Below are 15,362 nucleotides of genomic sequence, written 5' to 3' on the forward strand. Positions count from 1 at the left end.
GCCTCTCCTCTCATCCTTACCTGCTCTCCCAGATGACATGCAGCTCTACCCTGACTATTCAGACTCCTGAAGCTGCCTGACGGGTATTATAGTCACCTGGAGAATTGCATTTACAGAACATTGGGAGAACTTGTAATGCTAAATTAAAATTAAAATGGTAATTTAATTTTATTGATTAAAATTTTAATGAAATCTAAAAAAATTAAATTAGCCTGTGTTAGTTAATACTGGGACGAACATTTGCCTGGAATAACCATTTCTGTATTGTCTTGGTGAATTTAAAGAGACTGAAGTTTCCCATTTGACTGGAGGAAAAAGAAAAATTTCAATTCATCTTCCTATATGACTGGACAGTGAACAAAGCAGTCTACCAACCTGCCTGGGTTTTTGGTATTATGCTTCTCTGTGTAGAAAAAATCACACACACACACAAAATCCCTTTATCTCATTGCTCTGGCTCCATTAAAAGGCATTTATCATTAATGGCTCTATTTTAAATTCTATCATCGCCAATTATTCATCTGAGATTTTTCCATACATGAATTTCACTTGGCTCATTTCTAGTGCATGACTCACTGAACTCTGATTTCTTTGAAGATTTTAAGAGGAAACAGCAATGCTTTTATCCTCCTCTCCTCTCTATGAAGATCTTTTGAATTTATTGTTTGTTCTAAGTTTGGAAGAAGGATATAACTTGTGTGGGTGTAATATAATTTTCATCATATCTTGTTAAAATCAGCATAGGATGACTGCATGCTTGGCCACGTCATCTCCGCATCCCTGCCTTTTGCTGAACTATCAGATTCACTGGAAAAATAACTGGCATATCCCTGGTGTGGTCATTTAACCCTATTCCTTCACTGAGACAAGCCCAGCCTGCATTTAGCTCCGTCCTAACACTCTGTCACCTATTCTAGGCAAGCATTTTGCTGTCTTTGTTACTGGATTTTTATTTATTTTTTTTTTTAATGCCCATCCAAATCTCCACCTCAGGGTGATATTTTATGCCTTTCCAAAGTACAGCACTGTGCACATACTGACAACCTACAAGACCCTAGTCACTTGTCTTTTTTTTAGTGAAAGCAAGTAAGATCTTTCAACTCCTTCCTCATCATTCATCTTAGACCTCTGGTTGAGCCGCTGCTACAAGAGAGTCCAGGTTTAACTCTAGAAGAATTATCTCCAATTGCCTACTGCATCTGAAGGCAGGGATGTCACTACTTTCCCCATAGTATTTGTTCCACCTGAAAATGTGTCATGTGGATGCTTCTGAGCAGACACCATGGGTTTTTTTCAAGATAGGCCAGCATCTCCCGCTTTCATGACTGAGAGTGCCCAGCCCCAGTTTGCTGTGGGACCGACACTGCAAATCCTTCATCTGATCAGACACATTTTAAGGAGCCTGAGGCAAGAACCTGGTCCAGAGAATTTGAGCATAACTGTCCTGAAGTCTGATGAAGTTCTAAGCAGTTGAAAACACAGTCACTTCCTTTTACCCTGCCCGCTCTGGCTACAGCAAACAGAATTCTGTCACACGAGATGCTGCGTTTGGACTGTAGCAAAAGCAATACCTGCATTTTGTCTGCATGGCTCTGTTCACATTGCTTTACAGCAGCAGGAGTTGGTGGCTGCTAGGTAAGCACAGGTGTACCTGGGATGGAGGATTAAACAAACCTGCGGGTCAAGCTATTTACTGGAGGCTTTCTGAGGTGCCTGGTGTATGGATGAACAGGGCTTTCTTCCAAGGCTGCAGCCTTAGACCTGAAATGCTAAGCCACAACCGTGCTCTCTGCAGCTATTTTTGATTTTACATTCCTTGTATCACAGCAGGAGAGGAGAGATTATGCAGATGCTGCCGCCTTCTGTTACTCCTCTTTAAGCTCTTTCACACCATAGTCTCCAAGAAAAGTCAGGGCTGAATGTGACAGCTGCTTCTTGGGCCTGGGCTGAACAAAATCTCATTAGGCTCCAAGCTGGTAGATTTAGAGAATGAAAATGTAAGGTCCTTCTTGGATTTGGAAAGAAATTTTTCTCTAAATTAATATGCAATTGTTAGCAAAGCTGTTATTTCTGAATTTAGCTAGTCCTTAACTAGTCAGTTTAGTCCTTCAAACTGAAAGAATCTGGTTTTGTATACCATTGTGCTGCCTGTAATGTGTAACTAGGGAGGAGCTGTAGCAATTCACACCACCATCACACTATATAGGTCCATACTTCTCCAAATTCTCATGCCAGCAAAATATGTATACACTCCAGATCTATTTTCTCTCGCACCCAGAAGAAGGGAGCAAGCAATAAATCACCCTAATTTTTTTCCTTTATTCCAAATCCTGTCATTCTGATGCCTTGTAGACCAAAGTTCAGAGGGCAAAGGCTTTCTGCATTTTGTGATTTGCACAGCAGAGCAACACCAGTACTTGAGAAATCAGAGGAGACAGTTACTTACTTTTGCCTTAAGCTTGTGAAAATAAGCATGAATGTTCATCAGGAGTGCCCATGCTTTTTAAAAACCTTGTGGCCAACATAAATAATATTTTTTTTTTCATTTCTTGCATTTGATGCATTGCTTTTATTGTTAGATTCTAAAACCAGTTTGTGGTTTTGTGTTTTTATCCCTTTAGTACTTACGTTAATTTGTTTTGATTCATGCTTGTAAACACTGCTTATCAGGCGGTGCTTACTAATTAGGCAGTCACTGCAGTTTTGTTGAACATTTGCTAATACATTAGATGCCTGGCTCTCCTTACAGTGTTTTTCTGCTCCTGCGGGTGCAGTTGCAGATTAAAGATCTCCATGTGAATTAAATTAAATTACAAAATATTGACTCCATATTAAATGAGAAGATTAACAGTTATCAAAGAGCGCAAGGGGCTCTCAAAGCGGCGTTAAGAAGGGGTTTCAAATTATGTGGAAGGTGAGCAGGTGGCACACTGTCTCTGCACGTGCCTCCCACGCAGTCCAACAGCAGCACAAGGCTCTGCTCATCAATAATCTCCAGAACAAACTGGGCTTGTTCAGGGGGAAATTCAAAATAAACACCAGTCCTGCTTATTCTTAGTGTTGTGTCCTACTTGTAGAAGCAGAAAGGTCTCAAAAACAATGACTGGCATTTAGGGCATGATTTAAACAGCAAAGTGTTGAGCAAGAGGGCACAAGGGTTGCCCTCTCTCCTGTCCTTTCCCAAAGCTAATGTTATCAGAAACCTTCACCCCCAAATCAGTCAGTAAAATGGGAATAACAGGGAGCAATTACCCAAGGTGGCCAGGAGACCACTCAAGTAATACTGAGCATCCTGATGTGGAATGTTCATTTCACTCCCTGCTGCACCACAGGTGGTCTGGTAGACTGCTGGTGTCCCTGCACTGCTGCCGGCCCAGCACACCCTCCCCAAAAGAAGCAGGCAAAGACATCTGCAACAAAATCAGGTTTATCTCCATTCTGGCCTACAGCAATGACTGTGCCCCCCCGCTCGGGCAGATGATGTCTGTCTCTTTTGTGCTGTTTGCTTCATGCTTTCATGTCCACAATCATATCGTGAACCTTTTGATTGAGGGCTCCTCCATGGACTCCCTTCTCACCCATGAGTAAGATCAGGGCTCTGGGGGTCTTGCCAATACAGATGGATCTGCTGTCACTGCCTTTGCTTCTGACATCCAGCACGTTGCCTTCATCCACCAGCAGGCTGTCACAAATCACACCACACTTTTTGCCAGCTACAGTGATTCCCGTTAGCAGGAACATTTTCTGATCCTGACTTGTGATCAAGCCCCCTTCTTGAGGCGAGATGGCTGCGAGGAGCCCCCCTGGCTTGGCCACCCACACACACTTGCTGCCAGAGGCCCCAAACAGCCCCATCATCAGCGTTCCTGCCCGCCGGGATGCCACTGACATAGTACTTCCAGCAACCCATGGCAGCTGGGCTGTCCGAACCGCTCAGGAACGCCCAGCGCCAAGCTTCCCCATCTTCTGCCTGCCAGGGCTTTGGTCTCGGCACACTGATCCTAAAATTTTAGATGCGTGAGTTTGGCCAGATTCCTGCAAGGGGGAGCTGGGGGAAACCAACAGCCCGGGCTCTTGCTTTGCCTGTGAGGTGGGATGTGTGATGGCAGCGGCGTTCGCCGCTCCCGCCCGCGCCATGGCCTCCCACTGGCCTGGCATGACTCCCACCCGCGCCACGGCATCCCCCCGGCCTGGCGTGACTCCCACCCGCGCCACGGCATCCCCCCAGCCTGGCGTGACTCCCACCCGCGCCACAGCATCCCCCCAGCCTGGCGTGACTCCCACCCGCGCCATGGCCTCCCACTGGCCTGGCGTGACTCCCACCCACACCATGGCGTCCCCCCGGCCTGTCATGCCTCCTGCCGCGACCCTGCGATGGGGGGACCCTCTCGGCGGGGCCTGGCGAGTTTGCAGGGAGGCGCCGGCGCAGGGGGCACCCCGGGGCGGCCAAACCCCACGGGACCCCCCAGCCTCGGCGCTGCCCCCCGCGCCGGCCCTTCGCCACCCCTTCCCCCTTCTCCCCGCCGAGCCCGCCCTCTCCCGGCGACGCTGCTCCGAGCGACCGCCCGGCCGCCAGGAACGCGCGGCTGCGGCCTCCCTGCTGCCGTGCCGGGCGCCGCCAGCGCGGCCTTTCTCCCACCGGAGGCCGCGGAGGCCGGGGCGGGCGCGGCCCGCTCGGCGCGTTGGGCCGCGGGGGGGCGGCCGCCAGCCCTCGACCCGCCTCCGCCCGGCCCCTCCGGCCGCGCGCCGCCGCCGCGGCCCAGTCGCCATGAGCGGGGCGCGGGGCGCGCTGGGCCCCTGGCTGCGGCCGCGGCCGGGCTGGCTGTGGGGGGCGGCGGCGCTGGCGGCGCTGGGCGCCTTGCTGGGGGCCTGGCGCTGGGCCGGCGGGCGGAGGCGGGCGCGCCGCCGCCTGCAGCGGGTGGGGACGGTGTTGAACCTCTTCGTGTACCCGGTGAAGTCGTGCCGGGGGATGGCGGTGGCGCGGGCGCAGGTGACGCCGATGGGGCTGCGCAGCGGGGAGCTGCGGGACAGGTACGGCGGGGAGGCGGGGGGCCCGGGCCGGCCCGTGGCGGGGGCAGGCCCCCACCGGCCGGGCTGCGGCATCGCCAGCGCTTCCCTTCAGCCCCCTGAAGGGGCACCTGCGGTGTCCGGCCCGGCCTGTGACGGTGCGGCGTGTTTCTGTCCCCCGGCGCCCTCAGGTTTTGGCTTGTGACGAAGGAAGATGGGCACATGGTCACCGCTCGCCAGGAGCCGCGGCTGGTCCTCGTTTCTGTCGGCTGTGAAGATGGGCACTTGACCTTGGAGGCCCCCGAAATGCAGAGGCTGTGCGTGCCCGTGAAGGTCCCCAGGAAGAATCGCGTGCTGAACTGCAGGTACTGAAGAAGGGGGGTTTCTCTCCCTTCTCTCTAAATACTGCCTCGCATACACGCTTTGCTTTTCAAGATCGTGTGCTAGTTTGCGTTTTCTTACACAGAAATTAGAGGGTGAAAGTTGGGTGGTGCTGCTGCTTCTCTGCATGGGTCTGTGTCCCCATCTGCGTGATGGGGGGAGGCTTCGGAGCAGGGCCTGTACTGGCAGGACAAGGGGTAATGGCTTTAAACTAAAAGAGGGTAGGTTTAGATTAGACATAAGGGGAAATTTTTTACGATGACAGCGGTGAGGCACTGGCACAGGTTGCCCAGAGGAGCTGTGGATGCCCGATCCCTGGAAGTGCTCATGAGGCAGGTTGGACAGGGCCTTGGGCAACCTGGTCTCATGAAAGGTGTCCCTGCCTGTGGCAGGGGGTTGGAACTAAGTATCTTTAAAGGTCCCTTCCAATCCAAACCACTGTGTGATTCTGTGGAATTCTCTGCAGCGTGTTATACAGGAGGCCAGAGCTGATTGTTGCAACAAAAGAGCTGGTCTTAATCTGCTAAACACTGGTGGAAACAAATCTTGAGAAAAGATGACACAGTATTCAAAGACCATATGTTATACATCAGCCAAATGAACAGTGATCTTGGGTGGGCAACTGCATCTCAGCCTGAGTCATGCATATTGGTAATTCTTGATCACCACTAGTATATGCACCAGCATTATTTGGATACATGCTGGCCATTTGGAATTAGTGAGATATCAGAGTTTGGATTCCCTCACCTCTGTGTGCAGGCGTTTAACTGAGGTGCCTAAATTAAAAACTTGATTGCCCAAGGCTCGCTCTGTGGTCAAGGGGAAGGACAGGCATCCCCAGAGAGCCGGTCATTCCCTGTAGGTGCTATCTCAAAGGGGTTTCAGGTGAACAGGTTGCAAACATAGTCATTTAGCTGTGTGCTTAGAGCTTCGGTGTGTAAATGCAGGCCTAGTTATTTTATCCATGTATTGAAATCCATATGGGAAAATTGCCAGGGAGAAGCAGGAAGCCTTTTCTCTGCTGAAATGTCAATTAGCATGTAAAACTAGTAACTGTTAATGGTGTTAGCCCCTACAAAGATACCGATAAGTGTTTTTTCTTTGGGTAGCAGAGAAGGTTAATGTGTCAGCTGCTATTAAGAGACTGCTGGAAAGGAACTGTGTTTGCTAGCTTTTAGCATAAATGTGTTGCTGTGGAAATCCATGGTCAGCATAGCTTAGTATCTCTGTTTATACAAGGCAGGTGCAAGTTACAAATTATAGCATTTCCTATGGAGAAATAGGACTTAAAGTCTTAAAGATCTGCTTATAATGCCTACATGTTAACCAATGGCGTAGACTACAAAAACATACGGTTTTCAAGCTGTTATTTTTCTAAAATTTTTTGTGCCGTTAGAAAAATATTTAGGGTAAATAAATTTCAGTAATGAAAAATTGTCTTGGATTTTCCAACTTCAAATCTCAGTGATTTGTTTTTCTTTTTTATTATTTTTTTCCTTTCTTTGTTTTAAAATTGCTAGAATTTGGGAATGCAAATAAGCAGAAGTTAGATGCGTGTAAATGGACTTTAAAAATAACCGAGTCGTCTGGTTTTGTAGGGAGTGTCATAGGATGTGGAATTAGTAATACCCATAGTTAAACATTGCTTTGTACTTCACAGGAAGAATCCTGAGATTTTGTGTGACTGCCGTGCTTAAACAATTTACCATTTGTCAGCTCAAGGCAGATTCTTTCTGATCCATTCAGCCATTTGTAAGAATGAGGTTTGAGAGTAGTACTATGTTCAGCCAGACGAAGATTTGGCTTTTGCTCCTAGTTTCTTGCCTTCCAGCTTGGGAGTGGGAGTAGCTCTCTTACTGCACAGTACGCTCTGCCAGCAAGGCCCTCTGCATGGACTTGTATTTGCCTTCAGACTGGTGCCAGCTCGTGCCCCGGAGTTCGGAGCTAAGGCAGTGCAATAGCGTGTCTGGCTCCAAAGGCTGTGCAGATGCTGGTCTTTAAAGCTGTCAAGTCCGGTTGCAGATTTTAATGTGGATATTGAAAAAGCCTGTGTTTGAGGAGGTCAAATGTAGGACTGAAGCCATTGTGTAGGTACAGTTTCTATCTGTGCAGATGTTAGAGGGTTTCTGTAGCCCTCTGGTTAAGAAGCCTCATGTTCATTTGTGCCCTTTGTCTGTATGTGTTGCAATACTTAAATCACATTATCCCTATTCCACCGAGTGCTCAGGGTAGATCTGCTTCATGGGTAGGAAACAGTAGTGTTGGAAGCTCTAAGACTCTCACCTCTGTTGTCCTGCCAGCCAGAAGGCACACAGGGAATGAGAGAATGGAGGGAAGAGAAAGGCGGTTGAATGTTGTCTGGGGCAATGGCACTTAATCCCAACCTGTGACACAACAGTTGATACAGGGATCCCAACAAACAGAGCAGGGACATTGCTGCCAGCACCCTTATGATTCATCTCTCTGCCAGCTGAGTGAAGGAGGGCTCCTAGGAGCTGGGCTCAGGCTAGATGGACTGCCAGGGCATCTCTGTGCTTTAAACTGTCCCGGATATGATTGCAGAGGTAAACTGCAGTGCTTCTGGGTCAAAATTGCTACTGTGAAAAGAGTAGTAAAACTACTCATGATTGGTGTTGAAGTTTAATAAAAGGATGAGTTGAGGTTTACCTTTTCTTGCCAAGAAAGTGTTCGTTGTGTAAACTTGTTTGTATTCCACTGCCGTTGGCTTTTTGTGCCTCGTGGACTTTGCTTCCATTATAAACCTTTGACCACGCTTAAGGTACTAAGCTATTCTGTATGCTAAGTTTGGGCTTAAGAGTTTCAGCTCTGGCTAAATTTTTACAGCAGTAAAGTCTGGAGGAAAGTTTCCTTAACAGCTGGGGACATGCACAATTAATAACATTTACAAATGTCAGTTACAGTAACTAACCTCATCCTTTCAAACTGTCATTCGTTTTCTGAAATTAGTTACCTTTCAGTTGATTTCTGGGTAGAAATCTTTTGGTGTTGCAATCACATGCAAACAAACACAAGAGTAGACCCTTTTTTTGCTGAAAGTGTGGCCAGCAAGTAGGTTTGTGACTGGTCATTGATGTGGCAGTTAGCTCTGGGTACCTAAAGGCTACTTCTTGGCTCATTCGTTCACCAACTGGCGTCGTCCAGCCATGTCCATGTTACTTAGCTTTCAAAACAAGGTGGCCACATTTGCAGGTTGCACGCTGGGAATGATTCTCGTGCCAAATTCGTAGACCTGACTTTCACCTCATTATAATCCAGGTGGTTTGTTTACTGTGTCTTGCTACTGCTATTAAAACAAGTTGTTTGCCTTTGAATAATAAGCATCCTTGACCCTTTGGCTTTCAAGCTAACTCGCTGATGCATCTTGTGACTCTTCAGGGTGTTTGGACTGGATATCCAAGGCAGGGACTGCGGAGATGAAGTGGCTCAGTGGATCACCACTTTCCTGAATTCAGAGCCGTATCGACTGGTGCACTTTGAGCCCTCCATGGTGCCAAGAAAGTCAAAGGACATAATAAAACTTTTCCGAAACACAGATGAGGTAATGAATGTTCTTTTTCTCGGAAGTACTTTCTTTTAACCATTTCCCAGCCACCCACTGAAACCTGTCCATTCTGTCATTGGTGAATGACCCCAGTTTAGCAAAGTTTAGTAGGTGTGTAGTCATGTGCTTAAATCACATGAATATTCTCCTTTTCTATGATGAGATGACTTGCTTAAATTTTACTTTAAATCTGTTGTAAGCTTTTGACCATTCACAACTAAAGAGCCTGATACTAATATTTAAAGAGTGACTATTATATTGCAGAACAGCATTCCTGTTGTGCCACAGCAAATAGAAAAAAAAGTTACATTTTTAAAGATGTTTTGATGGTTTAATCTGTGTTGCATGGAAATACTCCATTCCTTATCCCTTGTTAGGTCTAGGAGTACACTGATATAAATTGTCACCTCATATTTAAAGGAACAATGCTTAACCCAGGGGCCTGTAGTTGTGGGCCTAGGAATTAAAGTCCAGAGAAGGTTACAGATGTTTCCTCTCTCTCTTTTTTGTGGGAAAAGGCTTGAAGGTGTGATATTAGAGAAAGTTAATGGAGGTAGGGAAAGCAGGTGCTGTGCTCAGGCATCCTCGTATCACTGGAGCCACTGATGCCCTTCTTTCTGTCTGAACAACTCTCTCATGTGAAGGTGGTTTGAACTGTACCTGATGAGTATAAGCTTTTTAAGCAAATGCAAACTGTGAGTACCTTGCCTTACCGATGTGATGGTATTATCTATAGGACATCGATGTTTTGCTTGCTGTTGCACAAAGAATTCAATTAATGGACTTTTATAGATATGCATTTATTGTGTGAGGACACTGAGACCAATACAGAAGACCAGGTTTCAGCAAAAGGGATGTCAGATTAGGAGGGGTGACGTTCAGGGATCCCAGCAGGAAAAGAGGGCAGAATTATTTGTGTAATTATTTCAACACTCAACTTCTTGTGGTTGTAAAGGCATGTACAGGGGGGTAGAGGGAAGGATAATATAATAGAAAGACAGGAGGAGGGCTGTATACTAACATTATTGCCAAATTTAATTTTTTTTTGTCTGTGGAACTAGCATATTTAGTAGTTTTCTTTTAATACTGTTCGTTGGCCTTCTTTGCTACAATGGCAGCCCTCCTGCTTCCAAGCAAATTTAGACTGACGAATGGACAGTTGCAATTTAGTATTGCTATTCTGCATGTGAAACTCCCTCTGGTGTTGTGATAGGATAGATTAATCATATAGAAAAATCCAGTTAGTTTGTTATGGTCAACCAGGTAAATTCAGCAGGTCCATAAACATCTTAAGTACATTTCATGACGTGTTCTACTGATATACTAGTTCTGTCTGTAACATCCAGAATAAATATCTGGGACATGCATACAGTATTATTTTGTAAGAAGTTGTGGTAGCTTAAATAATTTTGGTTAAGTTCTCTTAAGTAGAAGATTACTTTTACAATTTGAGCAAATGAAACTTGCCGTGGTTACTGAAATAGGAAGGGGTATGTTATTTTACTTGTTAACCTACTTCCAGGAAAATTAAAACGTGAATGAAGCAGCCTAACGGGCAGGCTCATATGTGGCCACTGGTTCCAACATATCAGCCCTTTTGCCATTTAGTAACTTTCCTCGCGTGTTCTTACAGCAGCATTAGGATTTGTTTGTGTTTGTTTATGCAGGTTGCCTATCCTGACTGTAGCCCAGTCTTGATCCTCTCAGAAGCTTCACTGGACGATTTAAATGCCAGGCTGGAGAAGAAGGTTAAGATACAGAACTTCAGGCCAAATATTCTTGTGACAGATTGCAGTGCTTTTGAGGAGGTAAAATAACGGTCTTAAATGTCTTTTTGAAGGCTTGGTTGTGTTTCTTTGTAACTCAGTTTCCTTGTGTGATGGTGCCTACAAGGGTGAGGAAAGCTGCCAGCCTGTGATTTTTACAGCTGTATTCCAGAGAGATACAGCTGCTGCTCACATCAGTGCATATAAAAGATTGAGGGAGGAGACGGGTCTGCGAATGCTTATTTAGCTTAGCAAAGGATAAAATATGTGTATTTAAATGACAGGTTTGTTACTGAAAACTCGTCTTTTAAGTGTAAAGTAGGGAAAGCTGTGCATGCTGTAATTGATCAATTAGTGATATCACACTGTCAATTTACAAATTGTTAATTTATATTTTATAGCCTTTGGCACAGGAGTAAAACCGACCTTTGCAATACTGCAGTCTATCACTGCATCTCTGACAATATGCTAGTAGTTCAAAAAACGCTACCTAGGAAGGTATCTGGTGATGAAGTGAACTTGTAATGCTGGTGTTTACGTGTTTTTATGTCATGTTGCTATTTTTCCAAAGAATTTGCTCTGCATATATTTGATAATTTCCCAAATCTAAGAAGTTCCTAAAGTCAGAATGGGTTTTTGTCTTCCAAGAGAGGTTGCAATAGAAAGCTTGTGTAGACAAGAAGTGAAAAGTTACTTCTAAAAATTTTCTACCTGCAAAACTGGTGACTTAACAGACGTCACAGTTCAGATTATCATACATACAGTAAGAATAAGCTTGCTTTAGGTTCAGACAAGTGCACACTGCAGAACGGGATTTATTATTTGCATATCTTTCTTTCCAGATATAATTACTAGCTGTTCCTGAGTTGGATGAATGCAGTAACCGTAGGGTTTTCATTAGAATAGTGCCGTAATAGAACTGTACTTACTTTGAAGGTACAAGTAAAGGTACTCATCTGGAATGATACTGCTTCTAGGAATGACTGTGGTACCCTGGCAAAAATGGTTGCATGTGGCTATGCCTAATCTCTGCATGTTTACCTTCCTTCAGGATACCTGGGAGGACATTCTCATTGGTGATGTGGAGATGAAAGGGACGGTGTGTTGTGCCAGGTAGACATTTGAGACCATTATTTTATATAGATGTATAGAGATTTATGATAAGAAGCTGTTACTGATTTGGTGCTGTCTGTCATTGCAGGTGTATTTTAACAACTGTTAACCCAGACACTGGGGTCCTGGACAGGAAGGAGCCTCTGGAAACACTGAAAAGGTTGTAAAAATACCAGTGCTTCTTAGGCTGTGGGAGTGGATTTAGGCTAGATCCCAACAGATGTTAGACTAGTGTTTTAAAAGTGGTTTGAGGTATGTGTGGGACATAATAATGCAGTGTAAAGGTCTGTGTGTATTGGCTTCTATTCTACTTTCTGCAATTCTATATAGTAAGAAAATTCAGGAAGTTTTCTCTTTTTTCTCTCAAACCTTACATTCCTTGTCTCTTTCATCTCTGCTACGATGAATGCCTGGGGTAACAGTTGTTTAAGGTATTTAAAGGTCTGACTTTGCAACTTTGGCAATTCTTTTTAGAATGTCTCTTGTATGTGTATTATAGACAGATGTGTGCATACAGACAGGCTTTTCTTCCTCTATTTGAACTGCTGGGTTCTCTTAATTACAATATTTATTTGATTTTTAGTCTAGCGTAGTGGCCAAAACAGGGCATCACTGCTCATATGTCCTCTCGCTCATCACTGATATTTTGATGTTTAAAATTTGCTACCACTGATTCTAAAGGGGTGCTCTCTCTCTGCAGTTACCGCTTATGTGATCCATCTGAGCAACACATATACAAATCCAGCCCTCTCTTTGGGAGGTACTTTGCTGTTGACAGAACTGGAACGATTCGAGTTGGCGACCCTGTGTACAAGATGGTCCAGTAATGAGAGAGACTTTGATCGGAAGATGCCTTTTCACTTTGATATGCAAATTGTTTTCCCATGAACATAGTCACCAGCATAACTTTTTCTTATTCTTTGCAGTATTTTTTGTGCTACGTTCCTAAGGTGCAGGGTGGTCTTTGAGGTTGGGAACTGCCAGTCATTTCAGATCATGTAATCTACTAGCACGCGGGTAGCAACCATGTCTTTAGTTTTTCTGGAGGCTGTGATAGAGGAAACTGATCCAAGACAGACTTCACAGCACTACTGTGGGTATCATGCCTCCTAAAATTTTATGTCAGGCTCAATATCAGAATCCAAAATCATGTACAAGGGCATGTATTACATACGTTCAGTGCCTATGAAGAACCACCGAACCAGTCATGCCAAGCATTAAGTAAATGCGTTGGTTACGGAACTGCCTTTACAAGTGAATGTGGAGTGCAGGTGGCAAGTCTCTGTGTTAGATTCCACCCTTCTTTGATCCCAATCATCTTAACCCTATCTATGTATGGAGGTACTTTTTTGCAATGTTTCTTACCCTGCAATTGTTTTCTGAAGATTGCTACTGTCTTTCAAGCTTGGAGCAAATCAGAAGGAGGATTGCGAGCTGACTGAATGCTGCTCTAGTCTAGAGGTGGAAACACTGGCTAATGATGTGTAAGGCTGTGGGTTTGTTTAGTTTATGACCTCTGCTTGATGGAGTTTGAACCGTTGATCTTTTTTCTCCTGTGAAGCATACTGTAACACCGAGGGTGTAGGGGAGTGATGCATTTGGTAACGTATCAGTAGAACTTCCAGTTTGACTGAAAGAATTAGGTGTTCGCTGTGTCAGACACTTCACGCACATTGGAGGGGAAGAAAAGCTATTGGGATGGATCTAATTCTGAGCCTGCCCCACTGAAGCTGATGCCCAGGCCAATATTGTGTGGCTCTGTGTTCATGCATAGTTCCTCTCTGGCTCAGTGCATCTCTTGCTATAGTAAGGCAGGCTGCTAAGCAGATAGTTGGAAAGCTGCAGTTTTAGGCTGAGCGTGTGGACCTCCTTGCTGGTTATGCATTTAGATCTCTGGTTGCCCCCTCCCCTGCCCCTGTTACAACTAAAATGTCAGCCATTTGTAGGAGGCTGATAATTATATTTTCTGCTATATTTTATACTGCATAAAACAGAGAGGGCAGGAAACTAGTTGGATTATGGCAGCAGTACTTTAAATATTATATGACTTTTTTTAAAAAAATAAGTGAACTCCAAGACAAAAGCCAGCCATCTTTCAAATGCCTGTTGCTTTGTTGTGGATTACTAGATCTAGGAAGTGTGTTAACTAGACAAAAAGAGGAATCTAATTAAGTGTGAAGAGGGATAAATAAGACACAATTTGGTGTCTAGAGTCTTTGTTTTCTGTTATGAATATGAAACTGCAATTCTGCGGCATGTTCAGAACTCAGACCTATAAAATGAAAAGCTGTTAAGCCTTTGAGCAAATTCAGACAGAGGTATGAAGCATGAAGAAGGCATATGAGGAAGGTAGTTTTATTTGTGAGCTCAGTGTTGCTTCGAATATTCTTTTATTAGCAGAGTGCTCTGTAAGTGTTAAGTTTTTCTGTGACAGATAAGTGCCCAGTTCAGACTGCACGATGCATCTTTGTGTATTGTTATGCCTGATGCAGAAACTAGTGGGAGGAAGTAAGAGAAAAAGTGTCTTCTGAAAAGGAAATAATCCTGAAGTTCAGTTTTGAAAAGCGTATGTTAAAGATCCTTAATATTAGAAGCTGAAACCTTGGGGAATTCCTAATGGCATTATTAAGTAAAGACAGCCTGCTTAAGTGTGAGTCTCTTCATTAAGTCAAAGAAGCAGAAGGAAAAGAAAGAAGAAAAGAGCTGAAGTTTTGCCTCTAGCCAGAAAATTTTTTTTCACTGTTGTTTTAGCACCACATTAAAATTTATGTAACCTAAATTGTGTGGAATAGGCTATTGTCAATTGGACTAATTTGGAAACGGAACTGTCTTTCCAATGAGAAACTGCATCTGCGTGCCTGTTAAGAAAGTGCCATGGATCTAAAACTGATTTATCCCTGTAAAAGCACCTTAGAAGCTAGAATCCTAAATCAGGTATGCCTCTAGTGTACACCACCTGCCACAATGACACTTAAATCAATTATGTGATGAAAGAGGGCTGTTCTGGGAAGTGGAGAGCATAACTTACAAACATTACAGTATAAATGTATTCGTATAAATGTTGAACTGCTGTAACTGTAGGAATTGTATTTGATTTTCCTAAGCTGTTCAGGAAATCGACTGAAAACATGTCAATCATCAAACACTTTTTAAAATTGTCTACTTAAAAAATGTTAATTGCTTTTTTAACTCTGGAGGGAGAAAACAAAAAGTATCAACTTCTATGAATCCAAACTCTTCTAAGGTGTAAAATTTGTGAATCTTCTTTTTTCTTTTGTTTTCTGTTTCTGTTTCATATTTAACTTCTGCTGTTTCCAGGTCCTCATATATAATTAACAGTGATGATTTATTTTTATTTTTTTAATTCTTATTTCTAAGTTCAGGAAAATACACAGTTAACCAGAGGAAGCTATATGCATAAGAGAACCATCAGATTTAAGTAGTCTGTTTGCAGGCTATCTTCTTTTTTCCACAGACACATGAAACTAGGTCAAAATGGGTTTGAAAGCAGAAAAGTTTTGCACACTCAAGTC

General features: G+C 44.3%; 2 protein-coding genes across 2 annotated transcripts; one reads left to right on the forward strand and one right to left on the reverse strand.

Annotated features, from left to right (window-relative positions):
• Nucleotides 1-3,392: 3,392 nt before the first annotated feature.
• On the reverse strand, nt 3,393-3,964 carry PFN3 (profilin 3). The gene is given in 2 exon segments (XM_014287255.3): nt 3,393-3,844; nt 3,846-3,964. Coding segments are annotated over 2 exon segments (402 nt in total). The 5' UTR covers nt 3,911-3,964; the 3' UTR covers nt 3,393-3,507.
• A 643-nt stretch (nt 3,965-4,607) lies between these two features.
• On the forward strand, nt 4,608-15,063 carry LOC102048579 (mitochondrial amidoxime reducing component 2). The gene is made up of 7 exons (XM_055725902.1): nt 4,608-5,031; nt 5,199-5,372; nt 8,785-8,947; nt 10,618-10,758; nt 11,768-11,829; nt 11,918-11,989; nt 12,530-15,063. Exons 1-7 carry the CDS (start codon nt 4,769-4,771, stop codon nt 12,654-12,656), a joined length of 1,002 nt encoding a protein of 333 aa, XP_055581877.1. The 5' UTR covers nt 4,608-4,768; the 3' UTR covers nt 12,657-15,063.
• The last annotated feature ends 299 nt before the right edge of the window (nt 15,064-15,362 follow it).

This window comes from Falco cherrug, chromosome 13 (genome assembly GCF_023634085.1).
Source record: "Falco cherrug isolate bFalChe1 chromosome 13, bFalChe1.pri, whole genome shotgun sequence".
NCBI lineage: Eukaryota > Metazoa > Chordata > Aves > Falconiformes > Falconidae > Falco > Falco cherrug.

Bases quoted from the DNA above. Each gene is read 5' to 3' on its own strand.
- LOC102048579 (XM_055725902.1), top strand. From the start codon at position 4,769: ATGAGCGGGGCGCGGGGCGCGCTGGGCCCCTGGCTGCGGCCGCGGCCG. The intron at 5,032-5,198 runs GTACGGCGGGGA...CGGCGCCCTCAG, and splicing joins AGCGGGGAGCTGCGGGACAG to GTTTTGGCTTGTGACGAAGG. The intron at 8,948-10,617 runs GTAATGAATGTT...TTGTTTATGCAG, and splicing joins TTTTCCGAAACACAGATGAG to GTTGCCTATCCTGACTGTAG.